Below are 19,501 nucleotides of genomic sequence, written 5' to 3'. Positions count from 1 at the left end.
TAAAAGAATGGAGCTGATCTACATATGCAAATATAGGACAACCTTGAAGATGTTAAATGAAAAAAGGAAATGCATAAAAAACGACTTGATTTTTTGGTACATCTTTTGTACAACCCTGTCCTAAAGGGTCGCTATGAGTCAGAATTGACTCGATGGCAACACGTTTGTTTTTTTTGGGTACTGTTTGAGATTTTTACTGTGCATGTATATTACGTATTAAAAAATACTTAAAAAAATGAAATAGTTTGGTCTGAAAAGTCCACCACTAAAGAAACAGTGATGTTTTAAAGGAAGAAAGGGAAGAAAAAATGGTGGAAATGAAAATAATTTGAAATATACATACTGTTTCATGTATTATTTCCTTGTTACATAAACTATTGCTTTATATAAGCTATAGGGATAGAGCTTAAAATAAGTTAGTAGCCTAGGATAGGGGCAACATAAATATACAATATACTGTAAATACAAAGATTTGTAATGTGGTAAATGCCAAAACAAAAAATTTTATTTAACCTTAATTCTCTACAAAAACAGGCACAAAAGCGACTTTTTCCATTAACTATAGAGAAGAATGGAAGGTATGATCTAAACTATGGCTGTTAGCAATAAGCTGAACTACTGTGTGTTTAGCAAGATCACGTCACACAGCTCAGCTACTTCAGACGCCAGGGTGGTGGTACTAGACTGGAAATTAGGAGTCCAGGAGTTCTAATCCCAGCCCCGGCATTTGTTAGCTGTGTGATCCGAATCACATTACTTAACCTCTGAGTTTGTTTCCTGTGATAATGAAACCCGCTTCTCAAAGTGAGATAATGGATGTGAAAATATACAGTATAATGTGTGATAAACATTTCTCTACAATCAATATATCATGTCAACAGGATTTGAAGCTGAAACCAAAGGCCCAAGGGAAGCTTGAAGGAGGTCATTTAGGCCATTCCCCTAAGGGAGTGTGCTTTAACTACAGGCAATTAATTTATTTTAGGCCCGATTTCTCCCCCACCCTGCCCCCACACTTTAGGAAACTTGTGGAAAATTAATTTATTTGATTGGTTTAATCATGTTTTTATGATTTATTAACAACAAATGGGTCTTGTTTTTCTTTTAATAGGAACATGATATCTTATGAGATATTACTGTGTGGATTTCCCACAATAATGTTCTATATGGAAAACAACTTCCCAATTCCAAAGCCCTGCAAAAATAAAGCAAAAGAGAAAATGGAATTTCGTTCATCTTTTTAAATTATTGGTCTTTCCTTTGTGAAACCCATTCTGGAAATTTATAGGTCTAAACATTCAGTTTGGACTGAAAACTGAGACCATTTTTTCTAGGGTTTTAACTATCACTTACAGAGTGCTAACTCCCAAAGCTGTATCTCCAGCTCACCTCTCTCAACTTAACTCCAGGTCTGTGAATCTGCCTACAGAACATTCCCCTCCCCGCCCACCCCAAGATGTCCCACAGGTTCCTCGTAGACAACACGGCCCCACGGGGTCATTCAGATCAGAAACCAGAGTCCCCAAATCAGTCACCAGTGGATATACATGCCACCTCCGGTACAGTCATCTCAACGAGGGACAGACCCCCTCCTCCAGGGGACACGGCAACATCTGGAGACATTTTTGTCTGTGGGAAGGGATGGCATCTAGTGGGTAGAGGCCAGAGATGCTGTTTGTATCCTGCCATGCAAAGGGCAGCCCCCCACAACAAAGAATTATCTGGCCCAAAATGTCAACCGTGTCAAGGTTGTGAAACCCTGTTCTAACAAATCTTGAATGTAAACTCCATGCCAGAAGGGACGTTGCCTTGTTCACCTCTGTATGTTCAGTCCCTGAACCAGTACATGGCATATACATATTTATTGAAAAAAGAATTCATATATTGGTCCCCTTGTCTTTATCTCCGCAGCTCAGCCTTAGGTCTTTTCTAGCCCTCTTCAGGGCTGCAGTGTAACCATCTTTGTATTTAAAAAAACTCACTGCTGTCAAGAGGATCCCGACTTACAGCAACCCTATAGGACAGGGCAGAACTGCCTCACAGGGTTTCCAAGGAGCGGCTGGTGGATTCCAACTGCAGACCTTTTGGTTAGCAGCTAAACACTTAACCACTGCGCCACAAGGGGCCTGGAAAGTAGTAGGAGTTCAAAAAATCTCTGCTTTATAAATTAGCCTTAAAATATATTTTTTAAAAAGCAATCAACAGCAAATTTTTTTTTTTTAGCAGATCTCTGCTAACATATTGATATCATTAGCAAAACACACCTAATTGCTGAGAATAGCTACACCTAGATGAATCAGTATAGTTATCTACCATTTTATTTACAATGTTTACCTCTTGTCTGGTTTTGTTTCTCCTTGTTTTCCACAGGGCAAATACTCGTAAAGGCCAGCTGATCATAAACCAGACCAAACCCATTGCCGTCGAGTCCATTCCGACTCAGAGCAACCTATAGTTCATCATACCTTTTCTTAAATTCAGTGACAACCCACACTCTGATCTTAGCCAGCTGGGAACTGAGAACATTCCTTTCTCCCTGCCTCATTTTCCTTGGACCTGCTTGAGCAAGTCTCTAAGAGGCTGCTACCTTATCAAAAGATTCAGCTCCATCTCTAAGGGAAAACAAAACAATTATATATATATATATATATAAAAAATAAAAAAACGAAAACCAAGGAAACTTGATCACTTGCCATAAAATGGGTTGTCGCTTTGTGAGCAGTCTTATAAATTAACTCAGACTTGGCCACTCTTTCTAAGCTTGAACAAAATAATATTACATATAAAGAATGTCAGGCCATCCAAGCAAGTAACACATTTAAATAAAGCAGAGAATATTAGTTTTTTTTTTTTTTCTTATATGTAGTACACCATTTCTCCATCCCACTCCTCAAGTGGATGAAAAATATGATTTGTTCTTAAATTTACAGTTAATCACACAGGGTGCCTGCTCCATGCCTTGATCTGGTACCATCAGGGGCCTTTTCCTACACGGTTAAGGCAACGCCAAACTGGAAGCTTCTTCCAGCTCAGCTCAGTCCTGTAGGAGGTTTCCCTCTTCACAAGATTCTTCATTCAAACCCTCTTGCTGTCCTTGATTTTTGTGTGACTTGTGGTGTTTCTCTTAGACTTCCCAGTGTTCACTCTTTTCTGACACTAGTAGATCTCTTTCATGTTTAGGACATTACAAGCTTCACCTTTAAAAGCTACTCATCCTTCTCACTTCAGAAAACCCTTGTGAGGGGAGGGTGTATACTGGGAAGACGGGAACCTTTCCTTGGAAAAGTGAGCTGCCACGTTTTCCTAGCTGTGACTGCCAGCAAGCTCCTCATCTCCAAACATCTCAACATTTCACTTCGGTCTCCTTAGTTCACATAACCTCCCTACAGAAGAACGTCCTTTCAGGCCTGTACACTCCCAGTTATGCTGACAGGAATATCAACAGATGCTAACTCCCTTGTGGAGTAAGGTCACATTCCATGAAGAAAGGCGCTCCAGAATCTGGGGGCGCTGCTACCTTATCCAGAGATTCAGCAAAATACTTGTTTGAAACCACCACCTCTATAGCAAACCTCTGATGGCAGTGTGTGAGTAGGTATCAGAATGGCTCATCACAAACCACCTCCATCAGCTCTTGGGCAAAGATATGGGTGGAACAGTTGATCCAAATGGAATAGAGTAAGTTGGCCATAAGCATCTCAGAGGAGACAATGACAAAGACCAGAGGCATCTTCTCCAAAACTAGCAAATTGTATTAGGCTACAGAGAGCTGGGAAGGGAAGGGTTCTCCTAAAACATGACTTAAGTTGAACTTCCTCTCAGCCAAATGGCTGATTTCTAACTGGCTTATATGTAGATTTAACTTGGTTTAGGGAAAACTGAGTTGATATCCCTTGCTCTGAAAACAAACAAAATTTGGTTCTATTTCTTAGTAATTCTTATACTGGTGGTAGTTGGGAATGGAGGAGTCCTCGGGTGGTGCCAACAGTTAATGCTCTTGGCTCATATGCGAAAGCTTGCAGTTTGAGTCCACCCGGAGATGCTCTGGAAGTAAGGCCTGGCAAGAAACTTCTGAAAAACCAAAAAACAAAAACAAAAACAAAAAAAACCAGCCACTGAAAACCCTTTGGAGCACAACTCTGACGCACGTGGGATTGCCATGAGTCACAATCAACTTGATGGCAACTAATTTTTAGTTGGAGGTGGTGGTGGGACACGCAGATGGACGCGATGTGTATTGTCTTAAAAATCACAAAGACAATTACCGCTGTTTTGATTAGGGGTGTATTATCCAACAAGCAAGGCAAACACAATGCTTACCAGATCATCTGTACTGAACAACTTCCCATTGTTTCACCACATCAGAGATTCTGCTTCTAGGTATGGCTGGCATCTGTCTCTCTCCCAATTACATAGCACCTTCCTATCGAATCGAAGCCTCTTTTCAAATTTACAATCCCTGACAGGGGCGGATGACTAGTGAGCAAGGTACTTATGCTTAGTATGAATCTGTAGCGGACAATTTCACATGGGTTTCACCACATCTTTGATTAGTATATAAGCACGCACTTACCTTGCTTATGGGATAATTTCCCCCTGGTTTTGATCTGTTTTAAATCACCACGTTCATTTTGAAATTTCACACGACGTTAAAGGATTTCCCTAATAACTAATGATATTAGTTATTGTGGTAAGTAATACATAACAAAAAAATTTGCCACTTTAATAGTTTTTAAGTGTACAATTCAGTGACACTACATTCATCAGGTTGTGAAACCACCACTACTCCGATGATAGCTCCATCTATTTCCAAAACTTTTTCATCTCCCCAAACAAAAACTCAGTAGCCCCTAAGCAACAGCCCCCAATCTGTCCATCCCCCTAACCCCTGGTAACCCCTAATAAACTTTAGTCTCTATATATTTGCCTATTTTGCATATTTCTTATAAGTGGAATCAATTTGTCATTTTGTGTTGACTTATTTCACTCAGCATAATGTTTTCAAGGTTCATCTATGTTGCAGCATGTATCAGGACTTCACTTCTCTTTATGGCTGAATAATATTACATTGTATGCATATGCCACATTTTGTTTATTCATTCGTCTGTTTCTGGACACTTAAATTGTTTCCACCTTTTGGTTTTTGTAAATAATGCTGGAATGAACACTGGTGAACAAGTGTCTGCTTGAGTCCCTGCTTTCAAGTCTCCTGGGTATATACTTAGGAGCAGAATTGCTTGGTCATGTGGTGATCGTATATTTAACTTCGAGATATTGACAAACTGTTTTCCACTGTGGCTGCACTTTACAATTCCATTAGCAATGAATGAGGGTTCTAATTTCTTGCATCGTCATCAACACTTGATATTTTCCATTTTTCTGAGAACAGCCATCCTAGTGGGTGAAAAGTGGTATCTCACTGTGGTTTTAATTTGCATTTCCTTACCGACCATTGAGCATTTTTTTCATGTACTTGTCGGCCATTTGTGTATCTTCTTTGGAGAAATGTCTATTCAAGTCCTCTGTCCATTTTTAAATTGTGTTGTGTGTGTGTGCTGAATCTGTAGATCACTTTGGGTAGTACTGACATCTTAACAATATTAAGCCTTCCAATCCATGAACATGGGATATCTTTCCATTTATCCAGATCATCTTTAATTTCTTTCAGCAATGTTTTATAATTTTTAGTGTATAAATCTTTAAGCCCTGGTTAAATTTATTCCTAGATATTTTATTCTTTTAGATGTTTTTGTAAATGGAACTGTTTTCTTCATTTCCATTTCAGCTTGTTCGTTACTGCTGTACAGAAACTCAACAGATTTTTTGTATTGACCTTGTACCCTGCCACTTTGTTGAATTCATTTAATAGCTGTAGCAGCTTTCTTGTGGATCCTTTGGGATTTTCTAAATACAGAGTCATGTCATCAGCCAACAGAGACAGTTTTACTTCTTCCTTTCCAGTGTGGATGCCATTCATTCATTTATTCCTAACTGATCTGGCTAGAACTTCCAGTACAATGCTGAATAGCAGTAGTGAAAGCCGGTATCCTTGTCTTGTGCCTAATCTTAGGAAGAAAGCGTCTATTGAGTATGTTAGGTGTGTGTTTTACATAAATGTCCTTATGTTGAGGAATTTCCCTTTTAGTAGTAGTTTGCTGAGTGTTTTTGTCATAAAAGGGTATTGAATCTTGTCAAATGCTTTTTCTGTATCAACTGAGATGATCATGTGATTCTTTTCCTCTGTCCTACCACCATATTTTTACTCAAATAATATCCATGTGCTACTTTTTTTTTTGCCAAGTGTGCCTCCCCCCCACAAGGTATTTTTATAAGTGCGCTATGACAATTTTTATGTATTGCTGTAAAAAAAACTGGCATAGCATGCTTACGAATATACCTTGTGGGCCCTTCCCCCATGAGGTATTTTCATAAGCGTGCTATGCCAATTTTTTTTTTTTTTTACAGCAATATGTAAAAACAAATCGGCATAGTGCACTTATGAAAATACCTTGTGGGGAGAGGGCACGCTTTGCATAAAAACACAGTACTATAATAAGTTACGGTGATTCATTTTCTTATGTTGAACCATCCTTCATTTCTAGGATAAATCTCACTTGGTCAAGGTGTATAATGCTTCTAACATGCTGTTGGATTGTGTTTGCTGGTACTCTGGTGAGGATTTTTGCATCTATATTCAGAAGGAGTATTCATCTGCACTTTTATTTTCTTGTAGTGTGTTTATCCAGCTTTGGTATCTACGTAATGTCGGCCTCACAGAATGGGGCAGGAAATGTTCTCTCCTCTTCCAGCTTTTGGCAGAGTTTGAGAAGGATTAGTGTTAACTGACAGCATGAAATCTTTAAAGGTTTATCAAACAGGAGCATGGACTAAAAAGAAAAATTAGTGAGTTGTGTTATGCAGCTGTCTTAGTTATCTATTGTTGCCATAACTGAAATACCACAAGTGGGGGGCTCTACCAAACAGAAATGTACTCTCTCACAGTTTAGGAGGCTAAGAGTCCAAATTCAGGGTGCCAGCTCCTGGGGAAGGCTTTCTCTCTCTGTTGGCTCTGAGGGACGGTCCTTGTCATCAATCTTCCCGTGATTTAGAAGCTCCTCTGTACAGGGACCCCTGCTCCAAAGGACGTGTTCTGCTCCCGGTGCTTCTTTCTTGGAGGTATGAGGTCCCTATCCTCTCTGCTCGTGCTATGAGGTTCCTATCCTCTCTGCTCGATTCTCTCTTTTATATCTCAAAAGAGACTGACTCAAGATACAACCTAATTCTGTAGACTGAGTCCTGCCTCATTAACAAAACTGCCTCTAATCCTGCTTAACCGACAAGAGAGGTTAGGATTTACAGTACATAAGATGGTGGACAACCACACAATACTGGGCATCATGACCTAGCCAAGTTGACACATTTTGGGGAGACACAATTCAATCCAAAACAGTAGCCCAGTCATAATACTGAGGATACAGGGCCGCTGTCTGACATTAGGCAAGTGTGATGACCTGTGACATGGGCTATGAAAACCCCAAATCAGTATTTACTATTCAACATAGAACACCTCAGTTCTGTGAATTGGGAACACACCAGAGATAAACCCAGGTACCTTCGGAAACAGGGCCCTTGCAAAATTGAAAGACAGGCACTTAAAATCTCTTTCTAAAAACATTCTTTCCTGCTTTTATCACCTCTTTCCTCTCCCAAACAAAACCCGTTCTTAAGAATGCTGACAGAATTAATTTATACCAGAGTGTGACAATGAAGGATATGTGTTCCTTCTTTCAGGAATAAAAGCAATTTAAATCTTCTTTATGAACCGGGGAATGAAAGGGTCAGTTTAGAATTGGGTTTGAGTTCCAGTTTGGTTACCTACTTCCTCTGTGTCCTGTGTGCTACTTGATCTCCAAGGACCTCAATTTTCTGATTCAAAAAATGGGGGGGTAGTGAACATTTTTTTTATGGCAGAGTTATAAAAGTTATATGGATTTAATTAATTCAGCAAATTTTTATGAAATAACTACTGAATTGGCAAGCATTGTTCTAGATGCTGGGAATACGGCCATGACCTCAGAATAAACAAAGTCCCTGTGTTGATGGAGCTTACATGCTAAATAAATAAATAAACAATGAAATACATAATGCCAGGTGCCACAGTGAAAGATCAAGTACGGTGTGGCAGTCTGCTTTCGTGAAGATTACAGCCATGGAAACCCTATGGGGCAGTTCTACCCTGTCCTACAGAGCTGCTGTGAGTTGGAAACCAGTCGACAGCAATGGGGTGTATACGTACATATGCATACATACACATATACATATATATATACACACACATATATATTTTACTCTGAACTGATCTCTAAATCATGATTTACTTTAAAATGCATTAGACAAAGTTTGTAATAAAAGAATTATATGAACAAGTTTTAATAAAAATTTATAGTAATATGAAAAGACTTTTTTCCCATCACACAGATACTTCTATGTATGTATGCAGCTTTTTTTTTTTATCCCCCCCCAAAATCTTAGGTCCAAACTGTATCTTTTTTTGGGGGGGAGGAAATCCCTGATTCTAACAGAAGTGTTAGCAACAGCCTCAATGTCCAACCACAGGCAATTGATTAAACTTTGGCATATTTATAGAATGGAGTACCAGGTAGTTTTTATAACTGCAATGCAGCTATACGTTCAGCTGTATGTTCACCAGAACTACAAGCAGTGTCAGGTGAAAGCAGGAGTCCCTGGGTAGTATTCATGGTTAATATACTCGGCTGCTAGCCAGAAGGTCGGAAGTCCAAGGCCACTTAGAGGCATCTCAGAAAAAAGATCTGGTGGTCTCCTCCCGGTGGTCTCCCCCTAAACTGTCAGCCACTGAAGACCCTACGGGGCACAGTTCTAACCCTGACACAGGTAGGGTTGCCCTGAGTTGGAGTCGACTCAACAGAAACTTGTATTACTGGGTGAAAACGTAATGTTAAGTTAAAAAGGCAATTATAAAACCATGAGGAGTATGGCTGGATTATGACAAAAGAAAAAAATATGTATATATGTCTGTATGCACATATATTTATATGTATATATGCAGGAAAAAAAAAACTCACAAGAGATGTCCCAAAAACAATATAAATAATTAGTTTTCGTGATAGGATCATAGCAGTATCAGTCACTGGAGAAGGGTATCATGCTTGGTAAAGTACAGGGTCAGCGAGAAAGGAAGACCCTCAACGAGATGGACTGACGCAGTGGCTGTAACAATGGGCTCAAGCGTAACAACCATTGTGAGGATGGCACAGGACCGGGCAGTGTTTCATTCCGTGCTATGTGGAGTCACTATGAATTAGAATCGACTCGACAGCACCTAACAACAATAAAACAGAGTGATCGGTGACTAGCACAGCACAGGCATTACACGTCTAAACTATTAATAATAAAAGTGTTTTTGGATGGTTTTGGTTAAGAGCCCTTCAAGAACACCCACCAACTTTTTCACCCTAGAGTAACATACCTGCCTATGAAATCTGATTTCTAAAACTGATAAATTAGGAGGTAACAATTTGTTTGAAAAACATCATACAGGCTTCTATTCAATATGCATTTAAAATGTGATTCTAGTTACCAAAGTCTTATGTTTCTTTGTCCTCAAAGGTTGTCTTGCAAATTCATTCAATGGAGAGATTTAATTTTTCTTAGTAACATTCTTTACAAGTAGTCATTTGGCTTTTGCTCCAATACTCCCAGTGACAGAAAGCATGGTGTCTCAGAAGGGAAGCTACTCAAAAGCAGACTGTCCAACTAAGGATCAGATTTTCCTCACACAGAACTGAAATCCAGTTCCCTGTAATTGACACCCTCCTGTTTCTATTTCGGTTCCATCCAGCCATCCAGAATAAAGTCTAACCCTAGCCCATATCATAGCCTCTGAAACATCTGAGGACGGATATCACATTCCTCCCATGTCCTCTTCTTACTGGTAAACATCTCCAGGGTAACTGTGTATAATTCAGAGGAAAGGACATGGCCTCTGGAGTCAGAGTTGAGTAGATTCCTAGCTGTCTATTCTTGGAAAACCTCACTAAGCCTCACCTAAGTCTCCTCATCCATGAGAGAATTCAGGGCACAGCTTGGTCCAGTGAAGAAACTCAAGAAATGTTTACGACTCTCTCCCTCAGCTTGTTGCTGTCTGTCCTCGAAATGAGGAGTTTATGAGTGAGTGAGGCACTCCAGACAGTGTGACTGGTTCAGAGTTCTAGAGACTGCACTACTCCTAAAAAAGTATCCCTAAGGTGACGAGGATGTCAAGTTACCACAGAATTTTTAGCCAGCCCAAAGTCCCAAAATTTTAATTTTATGACAATAAAGCAGGTCTTTCTTTCCTGTCCTGTACTTGTATCATGATTTTTTTCTGATTCTATATGAAATGCTACACATTTAGCCATGCAAAATTTCATCCTATTAGTTTGGCTTATCCTTCCAGTCAGTCCATGAAGGACTTTTTGGAAATGTAATTATTTTTTCCACCTTACTAGTTTTCCAACCTAGCTTTGTTTAATTTGCAAACTTCTGTCACGTAGAACTTGGACGAGCCTACACATTTTCTGAGGCATCTATGGCACAGAACAGACTGCACTGGACTTATAAGCACAACTGCCTGGTCTGAGTTTTCCCTCCTCTTCCTCTACTGCAGAGGTTGCCAGAGAAAAGTTCTCACTTCACTGGGAGCACAACAGGCTACTCCAGGTGATACACGGGCTGGTCCAAAGTAGAATGGAAAGATACAAGGTTCCCATGCAGTACAAAGAGAAAATAAGTATTAGGTTTACTGTGCTTTGTGGCTGAAAACCAACCAAATGCAGCTCTAGGTGGTCAACGGCGCAACCAACTCCGTCAGCTTGCACGTAAGGAGCATGGGATTTGAACCCAGGCGTCCTGGGTTCAAATCCTAGTACCACTATGTGCTTAATTTCTTAATTACTTAATTTCTCTGTGCCTTGGTTTCCTCATTTGTAAAATGAGGATGATGCCAATATTGAGCTCATAGGGATGCAGGAAGGGAGGGAGGCGCAAGGGGAGGGAGAGGAGAACTACAGAAAGTCACAGTGAAGGTCTAGTCTTATTCTTGCTTTTAAAATTCTTTATCCCAACCTGTAACTCAACGAAGTTTTCTTTTCCTCCACATTGAGAAGTTAAGTTGGGGCAAGATTAGAATTCTTCCTCAGTGGCCAGCACACAGTCAGTGTCTTCGGGGCCTTTTCCTCTACCAGAGTGGAGAAGAGATGCTAATGGAGGGGATATCTAAAATAGTCAAATGACTGGCTTATAGGCAGTAGAAAGGAATGTGAAGAACTTGTAGCACACATCACCTCACCTAAAATAAATGAGAGTCTTCCTCTCCATGTTTGGATTACACTGCACTCTTGCACTCTGTAGTTTCTTCAGATGTGGACATAAAGAACTTTTCATTAGTTAATCCATTTTATTAACGAACTACGTATTCATAAATACTTCATATGTTTTTAAGCCTCTGTGGCTCCCACTTTCCATACAGTGCATAAGCACTTCTGCGGGAATCTGAACTTTGGAGGCATTAAAGCCCAAAGCTGGTGCCATAAACCCTGCCTTGTGAGGCTCTGCTGTTAGTCTGGCTGCTGCAGCTCCAGCTCCAGCTGTAGGCTACGTACGGTTCTCCTCTGGGCTCTAGGGCTGCCCTGGCCCAGCCTCACTCCCCCATTTCTACCCTCATCCCACGCTGTCTTATGTTACCCTAAAACATACACCACTGCCAGGGGACGCTGAGAGCAGATGAGGAAAAGCAATGAACTATTATTTAGTGAAGGGCTGGGGTGGGAGAATAAACTTGCCATTTTTATCATTCTGTTTCCTTTGTACACACATACCACCCTGGGAAGTTGTCCATGTTAACAGAAGAGACATGCATTTCTAGATACGTCTATTTAAGAGTATGTATATGTATGTACATATACAATAATACTTATTGCTAAAAATGGATGAATGCTTCATACTGACCTTAGGGGGTTTGAACGGATAGTCTGCTGAAAAGGTAATGTCAAGAAAGAACACCCCTCCTTCATAGACAGATCCTGGGGGTCCCAATATAGTTGACCTCCATTCATAAATGTTGTCTCCTTTGGGTCCAGCACTAAAGTAAGACATACAAATGAAATGTGCTTAGAAATTACATAGAGCCTAAAATTTAAAAAAATCTACTTATGGTAACAATAAATAGAGCAATTTCATAAAAACACAACAAAGTTAATAGGTTAATTCTGTGTAATAATTCATATGTCAATATCATCGGTATTCTAGAAACAAAATATGTTGGCTTCACTTAACAAAATAGAACCAAGAAGAATTCTCTTATGCCATTCACCTCGCTAAACCTATGAAATAAAAGATTTCAAAGACCATAGCCCAGAGGTAGGACACAAATGTTTAAGCATAAGATTACCTGTGAAGTCCTAATATAGTCATAAGGTCATGGAAACAAAATTTCAAAGCTATTAGAGGCACTGAAAATAACATGTCTAATTCTTTTGCTAACAAACAAGAACAAACATGAGGTACATGAGTAAATGTTTACCACCCCTAAGACTCGGTTCAAGTCTCATATCCCACGTGAATCTTCTTCCTTCCTCTCTCCCCATCCAAAGGGCTCCCCACTCCTCCCCATCCATTATGACCAATGTGATCTGGGGATCAGATGTATCGCTTTGTTCTGTAACTCTGTTTTATAACTGTTTATACTTCTTCTGTCCCGATCTAGAATAGACGTTCCTTAAGGGAATGCACTTTGCCTTGTCCTTAGTGTCTAAGAAGTCAGTATGTGCTGGGTGATGATAGATTAATAGCAAATCGAGTGAAGCCACATGGTTATTAAGTCTCAGAAACATTCACTGAGGAAAATAAGGCCCAAGTAAGTCACCTGAATTGTGTGCTGAAGGGCGAAACAAGATAGAACTTAGCTCTCCACTGCTCTCTTTACTACATCAAGACGTTCCCTCATCTACTAACTAGAAACTCTCCCCACACCCCGCAGCAGAGGGGCTTGGGAAAGATTGTATTGCCAGCAATGATTGGACTTCTTTACCCTCTTATTTTGAAATTAGTTTGGATCTACAAACAATTCATTGTTAAGCAGATATAAAAAAAGAAAGTATGCATTATGACAAAGTTGGGATTATTGCAGGAGTGAAAAGATAGCTTCACAATAGAAAATATATTAATGTAATTCACCTCATGAGCAGATTAAAGGAGAAAAAAATTATAACCTCTAGATACAAAAAAAGCATCCAACAGACATTAATAGCCACTTATGATAAAAACTCTTAGCAAAACTGGAATAGAAGGAAACTCCTTTAAATCACATGAAGACCATCTACCAAAAACCTCACAGCAATTATTGTATAAAATGATAAATATGGAAAACCCTTCCTTTATTTATTTATTGCGCTTTGGGTGAAAGTTTACCAAGCAAATCAGTTTCCCATTCAATAATTTATACACAAAGTATTTCGTGACATTGGCTGCAATCCCTGCAGCGTGCCAGCACTCTCCGCATTTCCACCCTGAGTTTCCCATTTCCTTTGGTCTGGTCTTCCTGCTCCTTCCTGCCTTCTCATCTTTGCTTTTGAGCAGATGTTGCCCTTTCGGTCTCATAGAGTTGATTGTTCTAAGGAGCAATTTCTTTATAGGTGTTAGGGTTGAAAACACTCCCTTGAAACTGAGGAACAAGAAAAAGGATGTTTGGTCTCTTGACTTCTAATCACTTTTATAATAGAGATCACAGTCTTCACAGTGTGAAAAACACAAGGAATAAGAGAAACAAAGCATACATGGATTGAAATGGAAGAAATAAAACTGCTGGCATTTGCAGGAGATACGTATACAGAACCCACCTCCCAAATCCATACAGACCTTATTAAACAATAAATGAGTTTAGCAAAGTGGTTATATGTAAGATGAATATCTAAAAAATCAACTGCATTTCAATATCCCAACAAAATTAGAAAATGTACTTTAAAATATCAGCCACAGTAAGTATTAAAAATATAAGGAAGCTATGAATAAATCTCACGACAGATATAAACGATCTTTTTGGAGAAAATTATAAAACTTTATTGAAATACACACAAGAGAGTTAACCCTTTCATGCTCACGGGTACTTGTAGGGGCCAAGGACTTTTTCTGCCTCTGAAGGCTCGTTGGGAATCTGCCGTACCACTGGTGAGTGCATGCTGCCACAAGGCAGGGGCCCTTATGACTGAAACCGAACGGGTGTGTGTTGCAAATTACTGTTTTCACAGGGTATTGTATGAGGTGTCCGAATTTCCGGTAGGAAAAATAGAAATTTTGAAAACTTTTTCCAATCAACTCAATGGAAATGTTTTTTTTTTTAATGTACCAATAGACACCAGTGGGAATTCTGGGGTAAAAGTAGTGGTACTTCATATGTACCACTAAGCACTTGGGGAGGGGGCAAGAAAAAAAAACCTATACTACCTACTAAAAATTCAGACAGGCTCAGTGATTCAGCATGCTTCCATTAACGAAAACACATGGTTTCAACAAAAAAATTCAAAGCAGAAAATAACTGGTTCACAAAAGGGTTAAATAAATGGGGATTGATACCACGTTTGTGACAGGGAGACCCAATATCCTACAGATATAAATTTCCCCCAAATTGATCCAATGCAATCCCAGCAGTTTTTTTTTTTAGTGAAACTTTAAAAATTGATTTTAAAATTTATATGGAAGATCAAAGAAACTCCTCCCATTTTCCCACACACATAGAAACCTAATATGTGTCAGAACTGATGGGGCTGGGGAAACTGCTTTTGTATTTAGAAAACAGTAGATTTCCACTTCAATAAATATACAAAACTCAGTTGCAGGTGGATTAAACACTTAAATGCAAAAGTCAACAGTTTTAGACTTTGTTAAAAGAAAGTAACAAGGCAAGCCACAAACTATGATGTTTGCATCATACAAAACTGACAAAGGACTAGTGTCCAGAATATACAAACTCCTATGAAGCAAAAAAAGACCAACAATTCAATGGAAGAGACAAGAATAAACACTTCCAAAAAGAAAACAGATGGAGGGAAAATAATCATATGAAAATGCTCAATTTCATTAACATGGAGGAAATAAAATTTAAAATCACAATTCAATATTACTTTCCAAGATCCATAGGCAAAAATAAAATCCTGATGAAAGCGACTGTTGACGAAGACATGGAAAAACCCGAACTATACACATCGCTGATGACAGGGTAAGCTGCAACAATCATTTTGGATAAGCGTGTGGGCTGAATACGCTCCTACCCTACAACTGCACTCCTAGGTATACACCCCAGAGAAAGTCTTGTGCACGTGCACCAGGAGGTATGGACAAGAATGTTCATGGGGACATTATTTGTAAGAGCAAAACTGAAAACAACACAAATGTCCACTGACAAAAAAGTTCACAAATGTGGTATATTCCCCCAAAGGAAATTCTGTACAGCAGTGAAAAATTTACATGGATAAATTGTAAAGATAAAATACTAAATAAAAAAAAAGCAAGTCTGAAAAGAATATATATAGTATAATACTACTACTACCCGTATACCTGCTGCCATCAAGTCGATTTTGACTCATAGTGACCTTATAGGACAGAGCAGAGCTACCCCACAAGGTTTCCAAGGAGTACGTGGTGGATCTGAACTGTTGACCTTTTGATCAGCAGCCTAGCTCTTAATCACTATGCCACCAGAGTTTCTATACTACTATTACAAAGTTTAAAAGCGAGCCAACAAGAAAATCTATTGTTGAGGAACACAGGCATATGCAGTGAGGTATAAAGAAAGGCAAGAAAATGAACGACGAGAATGTTCAGGAAAGTGGTTTCCTAGAAGGGGGCAGAGAGTGGAGGAGCAGCAAGCAGGGCCACGATGGTTCTGGGGAAGCTCTACCTCTCAGTGTGTGGTAGATTCACCAGTATGTTTCGTTACTCGGCTCCATAGCTTACTTACATGTTAGGTATGTTGTTTTATATGTATCGATTTTCATATTAAGAAAAAGTATGTGGACAAAATTTTGCTATGTGAGAAAAACAAGTTGAAGGCTATGTGTAGTGTGATCCTACCTACATACATTAAAAACACATGAAAAATACTCTCTATTGTCTATGGATGCATATCTATATAAACATCTTCTAAGAGATAGATGGAAGGATATGCCTAAATTCATGACTGGTTATGCAAGAAGCAGGGGAGAGACGGTGTGGGGAGATGTGATGAAACAGACCTGCAGATGGGGAATGAAAGAGGGTTTGATTTTATCTCTAGTGTTTGATTTCTCCCACATTAAAAAAGATGAAGAAAATCCCTGTTGGTCAAGCTTACTGCAAAGTGCTGAAATACACTGAGAAGCAGCTGTGCAAGGGACCTGACGACAGCATCCCTGCCCCACCTTCCCCTCCGCGTCCTACCTCTCCTGAAGTTGGCAGTGCAGCACAGACCATACATTCAGGCCAGATGACAGCAAAGCTTTGGCAACAACAGCGCCTTGTTGCCACACAAGCTCACTCACTCAGATGAATAATACACATGGTTATGCCCTGAGCTATAATTAGACTTAACATGAATAGATAAGTTTATCAGAAAGAAACGCTTATAAGTAATTATAGAAGAAATTTAATTAAAAAAAAAACACACAGTGCAGAGTACACAGGTATGAAACAATGAGCAAAGGTACATTTTTGAAATATGAAAATATAATTTCCCTGAAAATGACATCTACAATCTGAAGATGATCTTCTAAGAATGGTAGCCAATTAATTCTATAATGCAGGCCACTATAAGGAGTCACCAAATAGTGTTGCCAAAGAAGAGACTCAGAAGTAGACGACAGGAGCTACCTCACCTAGGAGGGCAATGTCTGCAAATAACTGAAACTCAGTGTGTGCCCATCCCAAGTTTTATCTGGGTCTCAGTCAGAACTCCAAATTTTATTGGTTCTTTGAAGTCAGTTGGTTGTCTACACGTTGTTAACAGTGGACTAAAAAAATGCAGCTAACTTTATCACTCTGAGTTGGCTTATGCAGCCAAAATATACCTTTTTAAGAAATGCAGGTAGTCCTCAATTTACGCCAGGGTTCCGTGCCAATGACTCCCTCGTAAGTTGGTTCTCAATTAAGTCGAATACCTCTTTTTTTTTTTTTTTTAAGTTTTCATTATGATTGCCTTTTATTATCTGTATCTTCACAGATCTGATTTGTTTTTGGCAGTTGGGAACATTAAATATAAACTTACAGATATATTTTTAAACTTACACACATTAAAAAATACACAAATCATGGAAGTTTACTCTAGCAGTGAGAAGAGCGGGACAATGGTGGCATTTTGTCAGTTTTAATAACTCCACTTGTGGAAGGTTCTGGATGGTCTGGATTGACCCTGGGAATGGGGATGGAGTTTCTAGTCAGAAAATTAGTGAGAGTTGTCTGTGTGGCCCTTTTCTTCTTCTTTTTTTTTTCATTATATATTTCATTGTAACACCTCACAGCTTCCTAAATCTGCCTATTGACTTTAGCAAAGTGATTATTAGCATTTGGGTTCACATTTTCAAGCAGCTGAAGCCCTTGTTTTAGTTTAGAAAAAACTTCAGCTAATCCTTTCACTGTAAAATTTTTTTTGTCTCTCCTTCCTCTTCCTCATTATTTCTTTCTTCTTCAAAATCCATTAAGCCCTGGTCTGTCCATTCCCTTCTTCATGATCTACAAGCTAAGCCTTCAAATGTTAGCTGCTGTTATTGTTGTTAGCTCTTGTTGCTGATACCGTTGTTCACAAACACACTCAAAAGGTTAATTCCCTAATAAGTTTACAAGAAGAGCTTCAAGATCCTAGCAGTAGAAAACAGGCTACAAAGACCTGTGCTTTAAAAAAATATCCTGCGACCTAATCTTACGACACGTTTGGGTAAAGCAGAACTTTGGAAATCAGATTTCATAGCTGCCACTCCCTAGAAGTCCATTTTTTCACTGAATGTTCGGTTAACATAAGGATTTTCAGGCATGAGGTTATTTACTGAGGTTTTTCCCTTCTGTACAGCACGTAGGAGTTCCTTCTGGTGAGTCCTGTGACCCAGAGAGATTACCTTAAAGTGCAGGTGGGACCCACCAGACAGGGAGGTATCTCATGTGAAAAACCAGTGCTCATTCGCTGCAGATCCAAAGTTAAACCAACTAAAGAGATGTTGCTTAGGGCAGGGGACAGAATGGTGAGGAGAAAACAGTACAAGAGGATTTCTCAGGAGCTCTCGCAAGCCCTGCTTAAAGGACAGACCTTATGTAATTGACTTCATCCACTAAAGTGAAGAGGCACATTGTTCACACTCAAGTGGTATACCGTACCTATGGCCAAAGTCCTTCTAGAAGTAAAGAGCTGCAGGAACAGTGAGCTTCTGGCTTACACACAATGATGCATATTTCCCCCTAGCTTCACACTGGAAGGAAAGGTAGTCCCCACCCCTTAAAAGAAAATGTGAAGGCAAGACCCAGATCAGTCACAGATAAGGACCATAGGAAAGGCAGCTGAAGAGGGGAAATGCCACAAGACTGTCTGAATCCAACTACCGTGCTGCAGAAAATCTTTTAAATGGGATCTTTTGCTTCCCTGTTTTTTCTGGCTTCTTGCTACTTCCAGGGTCAAGCCCAAAATCCTTAGTAGCACACAAGGTCTTTCATAAAGATCTGGCTCCAGCTTTCTATCTCTGGTCTCATCCCTGGTCACTTCCCTCCCCTCCAAATCTATCCTTTAATTGTACTTGTAGCAGTTCTAAAGGAGTTGGGCTCTCTCTCGGCTTTTGGGTGAGGTGCTCTGTATGCCTGACCATTCTATTTGTCCTTTAGGTCTTAATTTAGCTAGGTCCCCCTCCAGGATGTCTTTCCTACCTCCTAGAGGCTGCACTAAATTCTTCTCTGGAAGTGCTAACATTCTATACAAATATAACCCGTTGTTGATGAGTCAATTCTGGCTCATAGTGAGCCTGTAGGACAGAGTAGAACTGCCCCACAGGGCTTCCAAGGAGCAGCTGGTGGATTCGAACTGCCGACCTTTCGATTAGCAGCTGAACTCTTAATCATTACGCTGCCAGGGTTTCCATACAAATATAAGCATTATTAAATCAGAGACAGGTATGGGACTTGTAATATTGAGGAAACAGAATAAATAAATAAATAATAAAATAACAGCATTATCGGGATCACAGGAAAAAACTCACCCTGATGGTGAGAAGGCATCCTCTGTGTCCAGCAAGGTGTGGAAAAAAGCCCAGGACCATAGTTCTTGAGAGGACAAGTGGAAAATGCTATCTCGTAAACGCCTAAGGGTTCCTATGTTTGTATTCGGTAAAATTTTCTTCCCCCTAAAGACTGATACTTCCAACACCTACCACAGCATCTCAGGAAGTTGGAATATAACAGTGCTGATTAAAAAAAA

General features: G+C 39.6%; 1 protein-coding gene across 1 annotated transcript in view; it reads right to left on the bottom strand.

Annotated features, from left to right (window-relative positions):
• LOC100669970 (ubiquitin-conjugating enzyme E2 E2) overlaps nucleotides 1-19,501 on the bottom strand; it is a 351,147-nt gene that overhangs the window by 78,058 nt on the left and 253,588 nt on the right. Inside the window, exon 4 of the mRNA XM_064277357.1 lies at nucleotides 12,028-12,160. Within this exon, the coding sequence (XP_064133427.1) occupies nucleotides 12,028-12,160 (133 nt within the window). The remainder of the gene's footprint in view (nucleotides 1-12,027; nucleotides 12,161-19,501) is intronic.

Source organism: Loxodonta africana, chromosome 27 (assembly GCF_030014295.1).
Source record: "Loxodonta africana isolate mLoxAfr1 chromosome 27, mLoxAfr1.hap2, whole genome shotgun sequence".
Classification (NCBI taxonomy): Eukaryota; Metazoa; Chordata; class Mammalia; order Proboscidea; family Elephantidae; genus Loxodonta; species Loxodonta africana.
The sequence above is the reverse complement of the archived record's forward strand: the minus strand, read 5'-3'. Positions and strand labels throughout refer to the sequence as shown.